The 19,516-nt window shown below is 39.2% G+C and overlaps 1 protein-coding gene across 1 annotated transcript in view; it reads left to right on the top strand.

Annotated features, from left to right (window-relative positions):
- LOC111574166 (cadherin-22) overlaps positions 1-19,516 on the top strand; it is a 179,693-nt gene that overhangs the window by 143,386 nt on the left and 16,791 nt on the right. The window contains exon 11 of the mRNA XM_055010933.1: positions 8,439-8,560. Within this exon, the coding sequence (XP_054866908.1) occupies positions 8,439-8,560 (122 nt within the window). The remainder of the gene's footprint in view (positions 1-8,438; positions 8,561-19,516) is intronic.

Raw genomic sequence — 19,516 nt, 5'->3', positions numbered from 1 at the left:
ACAACCTAAACTGAATAGTAAGCAGTCTCACCCAAGACAAATATTAAGACAAAATTAGACTTTCTGAGCCTTCCCAGAGCAATTTGGGCCCTTTTGTGCTCTGCTGCTTTGTGCTTGGCATTGTGTCATAGGCACATTTTAATGTTAATTGAACGTTTAAAGCGTCCCCGCACCTTTCAATATCGTGCGCACACACATGCCTGCACTTGAAAGATAAAGCCTCTCGCGTTGCCGTCCACGAAAACATGCGCACAGATGTGTCAGTGGTCAATGGCATCAGAATTCCCATCCAGAATGTTTCTTTATCGCCCGTTAGCTCGCAGAGTCCTGAGACCTGCAGACACACAAGGAGGAGACCGAAAGAAAAAAAGAAAAGTAGAGACGGAGAGAAAAAAAAAGGCCACAAGAGAGATGGAAATAGTGTGGGGGGTTGTGAAGCACACTTGAAGCAGCGAGCTCAAGTATTTTAAGAAAGGACTTCATTTTCTCCATAGTGATTTTGTTCTTTTTTGTTGCACTCATTAAAGTTTGAGAGTCACAAGGTCAACTTGTCTGAGGACATTGTTAAAACTAGAGTTTTGTGGCACAACCCTTAATTATCCCAGTTCATTACTGACCTTTGAACTGTTGTATTGCCTGTGTATCAGTATCGGACAAGTGACAACAGCTTCCTGACAATGTTTGGTGTCTCTGCCCTAGAATTAACCCCGGCTACGAAACTGCAAAACACACTAAATGTCAATTAGTGCTCTTGTGTCTGTTGGCTAAGTAAAGATGCTTTAGTTCAAGTGCAAGTACGGTTCTGATGCCCCACCAATCAAAGACAAAAATACACTCGTGCACACACAGCATATCTTCAGATTCACCCAATTAAAAGGTGCACCTACTCCTGCAGAAACTGTCACTGTAAAAGAGGAAACAAGCTCTCGTCTGTATTGTACTCGTCTCCCTTCCAGAGAACAAGGAACCTCCCGAGTACATGAGCATTTAATGCACTGTCACTAGCTGCAGTAATCGTACTTCCTGACAGTCTTTCCCATAGAAACGCATCAGGTTAAGTTAGAGTGACATATAATTTTCGAGAACTGATAGCAAGTATGATATCACCTTGCAAAACTGCTTTTTTACCCAGACAGGTAGGTGGAAAAAAAGAGCATCGCCCTGAGGGCAAAAAGATACCGAAGTAGCTGAAAGTCTTTATCTCTTGCACGGTTGCAGGGAAGAGACTTTTCTCACTTGCTGTCTGGCAAACAAATGCACACTGTTTGATTTTTACGGCGTAAGAACATTATTCTGTGCAATTCCAAATGAATCGCGCACTTGTTGCAACACAGTGAGGAGAGATAAATGTCTCTTTTCAATCAAAGTGGGAAATGTGAAAGAAAAATGGATCTAAACAACAAAACAAAAAAGGGGAAAGACCTATTTGCAAAGTACAATACGTGGGTGAAATTAAACCGAGAGTCAAAATGAGATGGAATTTGGTGACTCAGCGCAGAACAGGCAAAGTTTTTTTTTTTTTTTTGCAAATTATGCACAACAGAGAGTTTAATTTGTTCTGTTTGGACATATGTAGTCGATGGCATTGTAGTGCAAAGCACATCTGCCAACAAGGATGGGGACAAATAATAATGTGTAATCAGGGACTACAGGTTGTGACTCTGCCCAGTTATATAAACATGCATATCTCTGCACTGTCAGTGTGGTTGCAGAGGAGGAGAACCTGAGCACTCTGTTCACAGTTGTTTGATGTGTTTTGTTTCCCTGCACTTGGGAGGGTGACATAATTGATTTGTGAAATGGCCACCATGCATATTATAGTGCTTGTGGGGAATTTATTGCACTCAAGGCCACAGAGTTGGTCACCTGCACTGCATTAGTCTCAAATTATTATAAATATGACATGTCTCTGTCATTATGGTCATTATGGAGTTGTTGTCTTCACTGAGATGAATTAGTTGTGAACTTTTGTGATGTTACTTATCATCCATCTATTTGACTTCAACTACCTTCCTCTCTCTCCTAGGGAATATTGATTACATTGAGAGCATATATCTGCTTGGCCATTTGCTATTTGATTCTAGATTGTCAATAGAGCCTTTACCTATGACTTACATGCTTAGCATTATACATTTAAACAAGCAACATCACACTGTAGTATGGGTTTTTGGTTGTCATGGAGATGTTTGAAAAATTCCAAGGTGAACCAGTGAAATAAGAACTTTTTTTAAGTAGGTTTGGATGCAGAATGAATGAACTTGATTGATACCAAAGTAAAATACTTGTGTGCATGTTTTTATTCAATTTTTCAGCATTGTTAGTCATGTGGAGATGTAGTAAGGATGTCAGAATTGTTAGCTGGTTAGAAAGACTCCTCAGTTAAATTGCAGAAATAGACAACTGGTAAAAACATTGATGACTAAGAATCAACCATATACTCGACAGCCAGTGTTAGCATCACGCTGATGGGGTGATGAAGTCACTTCACAGTTTTCAGTCCCCATCAGAGGCAGGTGGGCAGATGTACTGAGAGTGTGACCTGTGTACTGTGACCACCACAACTTTATTTCTCAATTTTCAAAAGAAGCAAATGAAATAAATCAAGGACACGGACAGTCTTGCATTATATCGCCTCATATCTTTCTATATCAAAGTGGATCACTCATGCCTTATTGAGACTATCTCAGATGGAAGCAAGGAGATTAGAGTGCTGCTGAGAAAATGCTCAGAATTTGCTAAAATGTGTCTTTACTGTCCTTGTCGCAAGTTAAGTCAAATTTCACACAGGATATAAAACTAGATAAGACAAATTTAATATTCTTTAAGAAATATTCTCCTCGTGAAAACCTGATGCTTTACAGTGGATTGTGTCGACATGAGTAGAATTGAAAGTTCAACTTTGGGAAAGTAATGAAAAGTAGTCTGCATTGGCATAATAAAAATCACTACTTTTCGAAGCATGTTTTGAATCTTATTGGTGTGTCGTCGGCATTACCAGTTGCAAAACCTGTTTAATCTTGATTATGGTGAAAATTGTTCACTTATTTATTGACTGAATATTATAATGGATATTAGGGGCCTCTGACTCTGAAACCGTTGTTGTTGCTGTTGCTTCTTTGCTTTCTTGAGGCAGCAGTAGAAAAGGACACCTAGATCTTTGGGCTTTGTGAAAAGAGTAATTGTTAAACTGTGAAATGTTAATTTGTATAACATTGCAAGGCTTGATTATTTTTTTCCTGCTCTTTACAAAGAGGTTGTCTGTAACTGTCAGGCTTTAATCTCACACAATCGCAAACTAAAATAACAACCTTGTCTCCCATTCTTTTACAACTAAACTGCATTCTCATTTACATTATGAACGAAGCGTATTTTATCCCTGAAAGTGAAAACTGATGTAGAAGGACTTACAATTTCAAAGCACCACAAAGTTATTAGTCAGCAACAACTTTTTCCTGGAGACCAGTTTGGAGTCTATGTGGGACCAAAGTTCTTAGACTTAAGTTTCATGTTCACTCATTGTTTATTTTCAGTTTTTGCTGCCTGTTTGGTCAGGTTTAGGCACCAAAACAACACAGGTTGGGGAAATATCACAATTTTCCTTGTACTTTCACAGTGATAGCAACTTGCTGGAAGCTTGGTTGACTTTAAGCACCAACAATACCTGTTACGCTGAGAATAATAGCACAGTTTGGGTTGACTTTTTCACAACATGTTTGAAATTTCTCCATTTTCTCGGTTACCACGGTGAGGAGTCCTTCGCTATCTGATATATAATTGTTTGAATAAAAAGAAGTGACAGTCAAGCAATGAAATGAATGGCAAAGATAAGGGGATTTATAATGTGTTTGTGATACATCACAAACAAGATGTAATGTGGCAGAGAATAAGTTGCCTTTAATAATAACTGAGAATGCAGTTTGGTTGTATAGGAATGGATTTTTTCGGGAGAACGAGCCGATAAGAAAGAGATTTTGAATGGATGCTGGTACATTTGTATATCATTGGAACTATGCAACAGAGGAAAAATGACTGCAATACTTTGCAGCCTCTATGCCTACATGGGCGAGTCTCTGGCTCAGTAAAGAGATCACAGGCAGACACTGTTGAGTACATCACTTCCCCTCCCTGTTTCCCCCAGCCAGGAAGATGGACCATTTGGTCACGAGCAGTATAACACTCCTGACACACAACCACATGCACACATGCACATCTATCCCAAAGACAGACGCACACACTTACTCTTTCTGTCTTCCCCTAAGTTATGTCAGTATAATTCAGCGCTTGAGAGACAGTCCTGCTGTAAGATTCTCGACAGCTGGTGTGTGCCGCACAGATGCAGAGCATGCCAATAATCTGTTGAAATCCTTTTATTCTTCTTTTCTATCTGAAGACAGATTTAGAACAGCACCACTTGGTCCACATGAATGAACCTGTCTCACTGAATAACTTTTTTTTTCTTTCTTTTTTTTTTTTTCCCCCCATGAAGAGACTTGGGGTGGGTAAGGGCGGGGTGTTCTTACATTGTTTCATCTGTTTTCAATTCGGGGAATTGAAATGTAAAATGTGTAACATCTGATGATTGCTGGTTTTCATTCTGGCACAGCGGGGACAGCCGTATAATGTGAAGACGAAATTAGACGAGGAAGAAGAGAGGAGCTATATCTTGCACTGGTGGAGCTCTCTATGCATTTATGTTCTTGCTGCTCTGGCAAAAAGCAGTCAATTAAAAACCTGCATTGATGTGAGGATTATGCTATTAGTTGAGACCAGCATTCTCATTAGCTGCTATGCCATTGTTAGGCAGAGCTGTGTGGTAAGATAGAGGGAGAGAGCTTGAGAAATTGTCTGCTCTGGTCTGATGAGCGCTGGTTTGCTTTGCTGTCTCTGGTAAATCTGTCTCTTTCTCTGCTCTGTGGATTACCTTTGTGTCAGCTGTGAACATTTCCATCATCTGTTGGCTCATAGGCTTCAGAAAAACATAGTGCCTATGAGCTGAGCTCTAGTTTTTGTAGTTTTTGATGCCTGAAGTTTGGGTTTATCCTTGAGATTATCAAACTTAGATGTGGAGATGAGGTGGGTCACGCAATTATCCCAAGCAGAAGATACTTCAGTTTAAGCAAACACACCTCCAAATGTGTCAGCCGTAATATCTGCTTTAAGGAGGAATTTTTAAAATAAATCGAAGACTAAAATTAGATGAGAAGTGTTAGTGTTTATTTTAATAAAAGGACTGACTTTGTACAGAGAAACTGAGCATCTTTCTAAGGACTTCATTCCATTAGAAAACCATTAGAAAACAAAACATTCTATTTTTAGCGGTATGTTTATACAGTGGAAAACCCAGTGTCATGAGGTATATCAGCAGTCTTTGTTTCTGTATTTTAAGACTCTGAACCCCTTTTTTTGGTCATTTTATTTGCTCCTCTTTTACATTTGTTTTTCCTTACTGCAATAGTAAGTCTTGAACCTCTATAGAAACTGTACAGCCAAGCCAGGAGTAGAGAAGACTCAGAAAAGTATTTTTGATCAAATTGATAATTATGTCATAAATAATATAAAAAGGGAAAAAAAGAGAGAAAGTTGAATTCATTTGATTATTTATGTAAGGAAAATTAATATGAATTAACCTGAAGAACATTTTCCCAAGTTCCCACAGGTGTTACCAATAAAAAGATGAAAAGGATGAAGACTCTACATTTAATATTTTATTGATATAGTTTAATAGTTACATTTTTGTTTGTTTCCTGTCTGTCTGCTCTGTGTAAAAAATGTTCACTTAGATTTGTTTTTGCAACGTCACAGATGATTAGTTTAAGGAGTGTTGGAAAGTTGAATCTCAGATGATTCTTTCTGTTTTTATAGATTCTGGCTATGAAGTTTTCAAAGACAACATGGCTTTCAAACCTGCCTGTAGGTTTTGTGGTTCAGAGGGTTCATTTTGAAAGTGATCCTTCCCTAAGCTTGACCATAACATTTGCATTGACCGGAGTTGATTGGATCTTTAGGGACAAGCAGAGGATCAAAAAATGCTCATGACTCATTTGTGTAAGAGAATTTGTTGTATGAACGCGCTGTGTGGGCATGTAGCTTAGATTTCCCAGAGTTAATCAGTGCAACGTTATAGATTTATTTCAATTGAATTGGTAACAGCATCATTAGTAACTAACTATTCATCAGTATTAAAAATGCTAACCTACATTACAGTGTGTTCATTCAGTTTGTACGTATATATGCAGCAGTAATTACTAGGTACTCATTCTTAAGAGTAGGTTCCCCTAATTGGGCTTAACTATCCGCCATATTTGCGTAATTACAACAATTTAAATTCATTCAGTGGAGCGCTTTTAACTGCAAGGATTTATGTGTATTTTTCCATTGCTGGGTAATTGTTAGTAACTGCGGGTTGCTACGTTTTCTGTAGGGTGCCACTCAAACGCATTAACTGGGTGGCGACAGCTGTGTATGTTGATTTATTCATAAGTTGTGTTCTCTAATTAACCAGGATATCCAGATCAACACTTGAAGCAACCAGATCGCTCATTTTGCACCCAGATAATATTCTTTCTTTCTTTCTGCCTCTGTCTCTAGCTCACAGTCCCACATACACACTCACATGCTTTGGACCTCAGGCTCCCTTCTCTACTGTACATACTGTTTTATGAGCAAAATGGAATCTCCACCAGACATTATCGTATGATTAAGAATGGGAATTAAGATTCGAGGAGAAGTCGAGCTAATTTGAAGTGGGTTTTGATTGTACTAATTATATAATCTTCTCCACTCCCACGTTTACATTCTGGCCCATTAAGAAAAATGTCTTGAGAGGGCATTGTGGTCCTATATGTTCGTTTTTTATCTAGTTGAAAATGGCATTAGAAATAAAATCACAGCACTACATTTGCAATTTTGTCAAAAGCATTTATTTGTCATTATCATTTACTGAGGTGTGCTGCTTGCACTCAGGCTATTAAACAGCTATATACAGTAGTGTCATTATCAGATAGTGAGGACCTAGAGACAAAAATGGAATCGTTGGTGCCATTTTTATGTCACTCTGGTGCCAGAAAGTGTTATTCAGGTAATGGGTGCAATTTGAGGAGGCATTAGATTAAAACCCTTCAGCTCTTAGCCACAATGCCAAACAAACTGCCTGTTTCCTTGTAGAAAATTGCGTCTTGTCTCGCTCAAACTGAAGGCAGACAAGAAGCGCATTAAGAGTCTTGTCTATGGAGTCTTACACCTTGTCTACACCAGCCTGTTATGGAAAAATAAGCACGTCAGCAGCATTTCAGCAGCAGCTGCAGTCCTCCGTTGATGTCCACACGGGTGCATTGAGCCAAAGTGCTGCTGTGTGTTCAGTTGCGTTTTGGCAGGAGTTGCAGCTCAATACACAACCCCTGTAGTTACACGCAGGTCTGAAAATAATAAGCTTGGATGGTAAAGATATGCTTTGGGTTGCAGTTATGTGTGTAAAGTGCAAGTGCAACATGAGCTGTTATGAAGAATATGTTGACAGTTTTATTAGCTAAAGTAAAAGCCTATTTCAGTCATTAGATAACTGATCCAAGCAACCTGTGACTTGAGAAAAACTCTGAAGAGTATCAGATCCTCAGGTGTTCTGCTGCCAGATACTGGTTACTCCTCCAAGGAATGCGGTGGAGTTATGTGACATTTTTACATGTCTGTCTGTCTGTCTGTCTGTCTGTCTGTCTGTCAGCACCAATACTCAAAAACAAAAGATTTGGATGAAATTTTCAGGGAAGGTCAGAAATGCTACATGGACCAACTGATTAGATTTTGGCAGTGATGCGACTTATAATTTGGTTCCACGGATTTGTTAAAGATTTCTGTATCTTTGCGAGATTGCAGCACAGCGTCACTGTAACTATGACAAGAAGTGAACACTACGTCAGCTGCCTGCTGACGATCACATGATTGTGATCCTACTACAAATCCACCGTTGCGGACTTGTCGGACTTATCCATCGGAAATGATACAAGGAACAACTGATTAAATTCTGGGGTTGTTTCCGAGTCCCATCAATTCCCGCCGCCCACAACATATTTAGGTCATGTGATTCGATATCCATACATAACATACACATGCATAACACACACCTGTGCTCAGCGCAAGGTCATTTTGTTAGTGAGTACATCTATATTACAAGGCCACATTGTATGTTGCCGTGATTTCTGATCATCAATAGCTAATAAACAGATGCTGCATTTCTGACAGTGCCATATGGGGGAATGAACAGCCTTGCGTGCTTTTCTAGTTTTATATGTGACAGTCTTTACTCACCCATTGTGCTCTTTCTAATTAGTTTTAGGGTGTCTTAGTATTTCCTCAATGCACAACAAAAAACAAAATATCATGCAAAATCAATTTCTTCCAGGAGACTGTCCACAGCTTATGTTTTCCGTATTGCTCTTCTGTAGAGAACCACACTATGGCATCCCACTCAGCAGTGAGTATTCGGATTCTGGATGTAAATGACAATCCTCCTGAACTGGCCACACCGTATGAAGCTTCTATATGTGAAGATGCCAAGCCGGGCCAGGTAAGTTTTTCTTCATACAATTTTACAATCAGTTTCATGTTCACAGAAATCATTTAAGCTTATTTTTTGTGAAGTAGAAGTGAGATGACCAAGGTCCATTACGGATCGCTACGCGAGAAAACAGTTATGCAATTCCCATCAAGTTACTGTAGCTTAACAGGGTAATCTTACATTTCATTATGTGCTAATGAAAACAAAGGCAAATATCTGTTGTACTAAAGCACTAATATATTTGTATTATCTACATGATAAAAAATAAATAAATAAATTTGTCACAGTGTCACAAACACATTACCTGTGTTTCCTCAAGTTAAAAGGCCAGCAGCAGCACACAACAGCACACAACCTGCACAAGGGGCAACACTTTAATTAATATACAAAACTCAGAGCTAATTATTGATGTGCAGGGAAATGAAGTGTACTCAGCTGTGGTTAGTAGAACAGCAGTAATTTTATCTGTCATCAGACACATGAATCATAATAATACTGTAAGAAGATTTAAATCCAAACTGTCAATACTTTCAAATATGGGCAAAACACGTCTCCATTAGACAAAGTATTATTTAAAGTGAAAATATCCACAGAACTAGAAAAAAACATAATTATTAAAGTAATTATTAATAATTGGTTTGACTTCAGTAATTAACTCTGCCAGTCAGAATGGAAGCAGATATAAAGTTTAAATTCTGTACCTCATGTATTTGAAAGGTCGATGCGGCCACTATGGCGTCACTTACTGGTTTCCTGACTGCTGCTTTGAAGCCTTGAGTTTGGCATTTCACCATCTAGGTCTGACTAAGCTCTGACTGAGAACTCTAAGATAAAATGCACACCAATGCTTATTAATCACATGGTAGCCATCCCCGAAAACATATCCTGCTTTATCATCTGCTTCACTCCAAATGGGAACATAATTTATCAAATGAATAACTTCCTGTATGTAGACCTGAAGCATAAGATTGAGACCATAAACTCATTAGAACAATACTTACTGAAGTAATAAATCAAGTGAGAAGTAGGTTCATTTTCTCGTAGACTACCATACAGTGAGACTTATCTTTACAACCATATTAGTTTCCCCCTGCTGGCTGTTAGAAAGAATGCAGGTTTAAAGCACTTCGGTGCTGGCTTCACTTTTAGGCCTGGAGGTTATATTCATTATTTACATACTGTCTATGCTATATCCTTACTGAAAGTATTTAGACAGAAGAACTGTTTGAATCTATATAGCCCAAATAGCAGAACGACTTCATGTTTGTCTTATAATTAGTATTTTTTTTCTGCTCTAATTACAACCTGTAAACATTTTGAATTCAGTAAATGATGTATTATGTGTAGCATCATCCTTGCACCTGCATCTTTCTTCATTCTGACACTAACATTATGTTGCCCAGGTGATACACACACCAAGATAGATCATGAAACATCCATTCCAGACACAGTGCAAGACTCTCATCTACAATAATAAATGCGAAAAGAAGTGATGAAAAGGACTGAAGTGTAAAACAGGGTGCTTTAATGATGGGTATTAAACAAAACAATGCAATATTGGAATCATACATACACAATAGCATAACACGTACACCATCTTTTAAATGTAAATGCAATACAAAGGCAAAATGCAGTGCGACAAAACAGCGGAGAAGGATCTACTTCTTTGTCAATGTCATAAAGTAAGATTGTGATGTTTGCTAGGTTTCACGGATACCACATTATGAAAGAAGACATAAGTATTGTTAGTTATTTATCTATGCATGGGAAAAATTTCTAATGTCAATGCTCACTCTAATCGTACAGTATGCTCGTTGTCTTCCTCAGTGAATGAACCTTACAGTTTCTATTGCCTTATTGTAGGTCATTAGGTCTTGTGATAAAAGCAAGTGGTCATATATCCATCCTTGGACTGAGAGGGTTTACAACCACACTTACGTCAAATGATGGAACATGAGTAAGTTCCAGTCACTGACGAAGGCCATAAGACATGGTGAAAACCTCCACACGTGTTAGTAAGCTTAGAATATTTTGTCACAGATATTTTTCTTTAGATTTTTTTTTTTGTCCTTCTCATACTCACCAGTTTATTTCATGTCTTTAAAAGCCTCATTATTTCCATATTTTTTTGTTGAGATTGCTTTCAGTTGCACACACTGAGCTGTTTGACACTTTATACCAAAGGCAATTTATAACTCAGCTTTGAGGCGAAGTCACAATTTTACCCAAGAGTGCTGGTGTCAAAAACACAAACTGTTTTCCAAAGAATATGTGTATTTTCTCTTATTTTGCATGCTGGATGCCGATTAAAAAGTCAGCCAGATAATACTTCAAGAGATAATAACTACAGATATCCGTATTGGTTGTCTTTCTATGTCAGAATTGTCTGCTTGTCTGCATTTACAACCTCTTCATTCAACACTTATATTTTTCATCCAGTTGTTCTGTATCTCTTATTTGATGAAGCATGCCACGGGAAAAATAATACAGCATTTAGCACAGGGCATTATTATGATTCTTCCATGCGGCTGTTAGAGCTAATATGTGACAAGGCTGTTGGAAGTTGTTCCGTTGTGGGAGGGAAACTGATTGCTAATGTTTGAGATAACAGTGTTTTATAATACCCATGAGGACTGAGCCACAAAGTAGCTTGGCACAAAATAACATTCAGTTCATTCATTTATTTCCTAAATGGCAAACAGGTGAACCCTCAGAGAGCAGCAGGGGTAACCAAAGAACAAAAGCAGGGACAAAATTAAATTCAAGGATGTGCGTTATTACCCAGCACCAATCAAACAGTGGGAGTTGGTGTGAAGAAATCAAGACCGAGGTGCTGCTGTGGTTATTTTCAATCCAATAGGAGGCCAGGTCTTTCCACTGATCACCATTAAAAATGGACGTAGTCATTAGGGTGTTTTATTCACCTTACATGGCTAACAGGCCCTGGGCTGAGTTAGACCCAATTATCATGTGCAGAGCAAAGGAATAATTAAAACAGCAAGGCTTTAAAGTGGGGCCTCCATGCTGGAAGCTGCATTTACATGTGTAATGAGGCTCAGGCCTCTCCTCCCCCTGATCCACAGACTCTTAACCACTTATAGCCCCCCTGTGCCTCTGCAATGCTGGCAGTCTGCGCCTTTCTAGAACGCTGTCTGGTCTGATCCCCCTCACTCCCACCTCGCTCCCTCCCCCATCTGCGAGAGCCCACATTAACCTTCAGCTCCTAATCACACAGAGATGATTAGTCTTCCAGCAAAAAAGATCATTGCTGGCTCCCAGCATTGTAAAAGAAAAGGTTTTTTAATGTTCTCATTAGAGAGAAAAGCTGTGAAAATATTTCACACTGTAATTACGAACCAAAAGTACATACGGGAGAATATGACATTGCTGTGTGTTAGCTTTGCTATCTCCAAGTCTGTCAGTCTGTCCATCTATCTGTCTATGTCCATCCATTCATCCATCAGTTTGTTTTTTTTATCCAAAGCTGACTGCCTACAATGATTCAACAAATGACAGTAACATCTGACAATAGCTGTACATTGTTGTTTATTTCTCGCTTCTCGATTTTTGTATCTCAACTTTTGTCCTTTCTCTGCAGAGTCTCCTTTTATACGTTGTTATTGGGAAGCTCAGCCGGAGTTGACTGCAGAGACTGAATGAAAATGTTTTAGCCTTGGGTCAAAGGCTTTCTAACGCTCATTTTCAGCCTCAGGGTAGCCACTGGGGGCATGGGGGAAACAATTTTCTTTTCCTTGTTATTTTCATGGATAATATATATAAAAAAGGTCTTCTCCACTTGTTGTCATTCACTGCATCTTGAAAAATGGAGTTAGTGGTGTGAAGAAGCTGTTTTGGGGTATAGAATTTGCTTTGTTTGGAGAGCTGTTATTTGTAGACTTCTGCTTCTGATTAATGGTGAGGACGGAATCTTTCTATTGTTGAATTTCTCCTTAAGAATCAGTGAATTTTTGATCGACAACACCCTAAGAAACACAGGGATGTTGACAGCCTACCCCTGTGTATAACCCTTTGGTCTCTGGAAATATAATCGAGTTATTTGGCAACTGTCTGCTGAGAGCAATTTGGGCCACAGTTCAATATTATTCAAGCTAGCAGTTGGCCTGGTTTTGTATTTGTGTTTTGTCAAGAAATGACGAGGCACTGCTCTTTTTGGAATGACATGAAGTAGAGCTGGTGTATGCACACGATAGGTCTGGGAATTTGGAGCAGAAAAACTGATGTCAAAAACCCTTTATGAATCTCTACCAGCGATAAATTGATGCAAATTTTACTCTCCTCAATCTGGCTGTGCAGTAAAAGCTCTGTGCCACTTTCTTTATGCTCTTCCATGAACCTGCAAACCACATACACATAAAACCTCCACAGAGGTCCACTGTAAATAATACTATAATATAATGTTTTTGCATGGGTGGACTAATGTAGTCCGATTCATTATGTGTCTTTACTGACATACTGCTCGCTTTATTAATTCATACATCAACAAAGACACACCGCGCAACTTAATTAATTAGAACCAATAATATGATTCAGCAGTCCACATGAAACTAAACCGTACAATCATCAGACCTACATACAGGCCCGGTGTAAAGTAGAATTAAGTGTGCATTCAAATGGAAATCAGGGTAAAGCAGTGGATAAAGACAGCATCAGAGTGAATTAGAATGCCACTTCAATTACATTTTCAACAAATAAGGATGCAGCCAGTGATTGTCAAGTTTCCAGAACCATTTTCACAAAGAATCTGTGTGATACAGAATTAATTTTAGTCGATATTGTAAAATATCATATCATCTCTTTGTCTTATTTTTGCTGAATCCTGCTCATCTGAAAGCAGGTCTGCTGATCTATAGCAATAGCAAAGCTGACATTTAGATGTATTTCGATATATAACTGGTGTCTGACAGTTTATTTTGAAATAAAAACAGCCTACTGTTTTACAACAAGGCCTCTTCTTTTTCGAAGAAGAACTCCTATGATGCTCCCTTACCTTGTAATATCAATATATGCATTATAAAAATCTTAGGATTCTGTTGAAGCAAAGGGCTGTTGCCTGATATGCTGAAGCACTTTGATGTCTACTGCTTCCCAAGATGCACTTATTTATTCAGTAAAATAAGCTGCCAAAGGAGGAGCCCAGAGGTATAAGCATCAGTCGACAGATGTTTGTGTGTAAAATAAGCTTCAATTTTGTTCCAGCTCCCTAGAATGTTGTTAATCAATTTGGAGACTTGGACAGGCCAACGGCTCTCGGAAACAGGCATAATTAAGTCAATTTTTCTTTCACCTGGAATAGGGAGATGTCAAACACAGGCATGCTGCTCTCCTTTTGCCTAATGCACAAGCTTTCTGGAGTCAGAGAACGTGCACTTTGGCCATTTCATCTGGCCTTTGTGGATAGGAAGTCTGAAGTTAGAGCAGGTTATTGTTACTTTTCTCAATGTCTAGCCTGTTTTTTTAAAAAGCCTGCTACACTGGCAGAATTAATTAGAGCCCACATAACACCTGTTATTGTTCAGCTGAATTGACATCGAATTGCTTGGCTCAAGATTCAAAACTTTTCACAGAAGAGTGGTCCTTTAGTTCCACGTTGCCGCTGCAAATCAGCTAAAGCCCACTCATGAGGCATTATTCATATCACATGATTGATAGCCGGACTTGACTGTGCCTAATTATAAGTAAACAGTAATTTATTCTATACTTAAATCATTCAGTTGAGTTGTCAGTGGAACAAAGAAGCATATAACATACTATCTATCCACCCTTTTCTTAAATGAATATATGCAGTCGTTCTGTTTAACCCAAATTATATCACAATACTTGCTTGTCCCTGAAGAGACACATGCTACAGCGAAATAAAGGCATGCATGCACACACCCACACACATGCTGTACACACACAGCTTTCACTGTCACACTCTTAATGTGTCAGATCAACCCCCGGTTTACTAAGCTAATGAGGAACGTTCCATTGTCTCCTGTTGTGTGCCGTCTTATCAGCCGGTCTCGTTCATGGAGTGTCAGCTCCTTGGCTTAGGTCTAGCTTTTGGTGGAACCACAGAGAAAATCAGATTTACCTAAGCCTTTTAACTGCGGTTGGGTTTGATCCCATTTGAGAGTTGGCAACGCAACCTATTTTGCTTGTGTTTAGAGGGAGAATGCACGCGGAGGGAGGGGGAAGGGTTGACTGGGAAGTAAATTTTTAAAAAAATGGGTGACACGGGCTAAGAAGCTTTTGCTTGAAGACACAGTTCAAGCCAGGGCCATGACACAAATTGCTAAATAGGGTCGCACCTTTTTTGTTTTATTTACAGGGGCCTTCTTCTGGGTCTCATGCAGGTTCGTGTTGAGAGATTAAAAGAGAAAACAAAATAAGTGACTTCTCCTAAGCTACTGTGAGAGAGAGAAAAAGACACGTAGATTGGATTCACAGCTCTGTCATGTAGAACACATGTGCGCAGCCGTGCCAACAAGAAATGCATTCTTAATCCATATCAGTTCCAGCTTCATCTGCACAGCAAATATACTTGTATGCAGTCTTTTTAAGTGCAATATCATTTTTTGGCAAAAGAGGAATAATGATAAAAATAAATACATACATAAATAAATAAGTTGACTGAGAACAAAAAGAAAAGAAATTCACAACAAAGGCAAAAAGCACTAAAGGTTTCTGTGCATGCCTGAGGTGAAATAGATGACACACCGTTATCAGTAAGGTAGTAAGATGTAGCAAAGAGAGAAATGGATTTTTCACACATACAACACTTTTTCAGAACACATTTTTGCTTCTTTTGTCATTTAGCTGTATTTACCATTTCATACACTTATTGCATTCAACTGGAAATACTGAACAACAAAAGAGTTAAACAGTCGCAGCCCATAAACACAATATGATGAGTGTAGATGGAGCGACATTGAAATGTCACAGTTCTAATGGACATTTTAATGTAAAATCTGTAAAGACAGTTGAGGAATGTGCCGCTCTTGCGCTCATAAGTGTGAGGTTTGACAAGAATTCAGTTTACAATAATAACACCTTAGAGACCATTTATAAAAATATGTGTACATTTAAGAGCACTTTTGTTAGAAAATATTTCTCCTGTCAGCGGTTCAAGAAGAGACATACTCTTTAATTCAAGGTCTACATTCACAGTACCCTGATGGATGTGTAATTTACATTTCCGGACCTGTATCTAGTTCCTTTAGCATTAGTTTTAATCTGAATATATTTATATTTGATATTTTTTATCAAACAAAATGTCACTTTTATTCTTTAAAGCACAGTTCAGTGGAATCTGTGACTAATTCAGCGATTGTTGCACACCCACAGTTAGGTAGCTGCCATTTTTATTTGTCTTGAGTCTGTAGGTCAGGTCTTGATTTGTCATGTGTTTTAATGCATTTCGACAGGAAGTGACTTCTTGTCTCAGCGACAACCATGTAACATTAAGCTAAGAAGAAACTAGTGGTTTTCTTGCTTTGTGTCTTGGACTCTCAAACACACATTTGACTTTTGATGCTTTTTAGGACCATTGTTGATGTGATGTATTCCCTAACCCCATTACCTCAACCCCCACAAGCAATGTCAGGGAAACAACCTCACTCTAACCATATAATAAATAATTCTACCTTTGACTCGAATGCAATCAGTTTTAATCTTTTATAAAGTAAGGACCAGCTAGAATATTACGTTGTAAATGTATCTTCACTTTCAAGATTGACATTGCCCAAAAAATGACAATAATTCACAATAAGCATCTTTGCAAATTCAAAACATACAATTTTAAAATACATTCAAATTGTATGTCAAATTGTATGACATACAATTTGGTACACAAGGAACACAAGGGCATGTCTGTAGCATTGATATTCTAGTGCTAATACAGCTTGAGCATTTATCCATGTACTAAATCAAATAAAAATAATGCATTTACTAGAGTCAAATCCCATCTTAATTTCTACCATTCTGGATCCATGTCTTGATTTTCCCATTTTCCCAATCAGCCGCATCTCGCTGAATGACATGTAAAAGCAATCTTCTGCCTCTCAGCTCCTTCCTTGCCCACCTCGTGGTATTTATCTGACTGAATGCAGAGGGACAGATATCATATAGTGCCATGTGTGCAGAAAAAGGGCTGGGTGGAAAGCCAAATACTAAGTATGGCCTAGGGTAAGAGAGGCCTGTCAGCTCTGCTGTGCCGTCTCACAGCTGGCTGAGTGGGTCACTGCGACAGATCACCTCAGTTTGGCCATGGCACCGCCAACCTCCAACCCTTGGGAGAGTCGGTTTGAAACAACTAAATGCTAAGCCTGTCTGAAACGCACATATACTCAGCACAGGCACGTGAGCACAACGCTTACTCACCTCACGCTCATCCAGAAGGATGCTAAAACAAATACACACAGGCACACGTTAGACATGCAGAAGAAGTGAGTAAAAGAAGAGGCACAACCAACGCAAACAAAGAAAAAAAACCCAGACGGACTCACAGTTTTGCCAGACAGTGTTTCATGAGTAGGAGACTGCGTGAGTCATCTGTTCTACTCACCAAATGTCTCTTCCTTTTGTCTTTCAAATATTAGCATTGAGTCAGATAAACCAGCAGGCTAGACAGACTAGAATATTCAATGTTAAGCGTGTTTATGTCGGTGTTTGCAGCATAAAGGTCTGGGTGCCTCTGATGGCAATGCTGACATGTGATGCAGTCCATTTAGTGTCCGTGGTGCTCTGCAGATGGAAAACCCTCAATTCTAAAAGATGTTTGTCAGTCCATATAAATGTCAGTTTGGCTTTTTTTTGTAAAACCTTTTTTTATGGCAGTATAGTGATGACATCCTTGTAATTTCTGTTGTTTTTCTAGAGAGCATAGCTGACTCCACAACTAGCCAGAATGACAAGCTACGTAACAGCTAGATACAATATGTAGTTGTGGTGTAATGTGTTTATGTAAAGTACTAAGTAGTTAATGAAAATATGGCTGACCACAAACATGGTGTTGGCGTTTAATCTTTTTTTTTTTTTTTCTGACACTGTAACCAAAAAAAACCAAATCAACCTTTGAGCAATGCAGTGAGACATTTGAATTCTCCGCTGGACACCACTAGGATGCTTTTCACCACTCAAAGTAATGGATGCATTTGAAAACACCCCCCCGACGCTTACAGTGCATCCCAGGCATCAGAGATGAACCTCTCGCAGCACATTCTAAGTAGTTGTGTGTTTATTTATTTATTTATTCATTACCTCGCCGCCGCCGTCCCGAAATGGTTGATATCTGCTGCGAATGAGAAAGCCGCCTCCCTCTCGCAACCTTCACCTCTCAGACACCTTCCAGTGCAGATGGGCTGTACTTTTGGGAAAGTCTCCCCTTCTAGCTTTCCAGAGATGCAAGAGATTTAAGGGGGTCAGGAAAGGGGACTGCTAGATAGAAATCTAATTAGGTGATTGTGCTTGAGGGAGCCTCGCTATGGCTGCTCGATAAACTCCCACACACTCGCTCTCGTCCTCACTCGTTTTTCCTCCCTCTCTCTCTCTCTCTCTCTCTCTCTCTCTCTTTCACTCCACTGTGTCTCTCCCTCAGCGCTCAGTTAGAACTCACCCCTGAGATGCTACCTGAGAGTCCCCCCCCCCTGCTGAGGGCACAGTCGCAGAATGCAGATCATGGCTCACTTACTACACCTTCGCTGCTGTTCACATTCTTCAAAGAAAGGAGTACATTCATTCCTCAGTTGATAATAAAGTTATTGCTTATAGTGGCTTCTCTTTGCTCATTATTCGTTTACCTTCAGACTGAAATAATCCTGACGGGGCTTCAAAGACTGATGAGAAGAAGGGGGAAAAAAATCAGTTCTGTTTTTTGGCATGCAGCACACTCAACTGTGTTTTTCATACATCACTGCGGATGATTGGAAAGGTTCTGGTTTCTGCTTCGTGTCATTGTCACTGCGTTGTCATGTCAGAGCACACACACATGCGAAGGTGCTGAAGGCAGTTCAGAGCGGCTGACAACCCCGAAGAGCTCCTTTCTTTAAAGGAATGAGTTTGGTGTCCCTTTTGCAGGTGTTTCTTTAAGTGTACACTGTTGGTTGTTGACTTATGTTCAGCCATATTGCTTTCAAAGCTGCTAACATCAAACAAACTGATATAATTCATTGGATTTTCTATACTTTAAGCAGTGGGTGGTTTTTGCTCCTGTCACATTTTTACTCACTGTGGGCTCAATGCTTTTTTTGCTATGTAAAGTCCAGCACCTTTATGGAAGCAGCATGCCTAGAAGTAGGCAGAACTTCCATCCATTGTTTACACCACTTAATCCTCATTAGGGTCATGGGGGGTCTGGAGTCTGTCCCAGCTGACTTAGGGTGAAGGCAGGGGACACCCTGGACAGGTCACCAGTGTATCACAGGGCTACACATAGAGACAAACAATCACACTCACATTCACACCTATGGACAATTTAGAGTTATCAATTAACCTCAGCATGTTTATGGACTGTGGGAGGAAGCTGGAGTACCCGGAGAAAGCTCATGCATGCACAGGGAGAACATGCAATCTCACTGCAGAAAGATCCCGGGAAGATGGGGACACGAACCAGGGATTCTAGCTGCGAGGTGAAAGTGCTAACCACCGAGTCACTATGCAACTCTTGACAGAACTTGTAATGAACAGAACAGAAATGTATTTTGTGCTGTCTGAAACAGCAACAATGCCATCAGTCTTTTTTTTTTTAAATCAAAAGAATTAAATTAGCTGTTATACAAAAAAATTAATTAACATGCAATATTTTTTTCCTAATTTCCTACAGGTGTTACAAACACTGAATTTTGGTCACAGTTGAGTCACTAATGGCTTCCCAGCTGTACTGAGGAGTTTAGATTTCCTTTGTTTTTTTTTTCACCAAATCTAGTTAATACAAAGAATTTTTTGGGTGATTTTTTTAGATGACAC

The sequence above is a fragment of the Amphiprion ocellaris genome, chromosome 5, assembly GCF_022539595.1.
Source record: "Amphiprion ocellaris isolate individual 3 ecotype Okinawa chromosome 5, ASM2253959v1, whole genome shotgun sequence".
Taxonomy (NCBI): Eukaryota; Metazoa; Chordata; class Actinopteri; family Pomacentridae; genus Amphiprion; species Amphiprion ocellaris.
The sequence above is the reverse complement of the archived record's forward strand: the minus strand, read 5'-3'. Positions and strand labels throughout refer to the sequence as shown.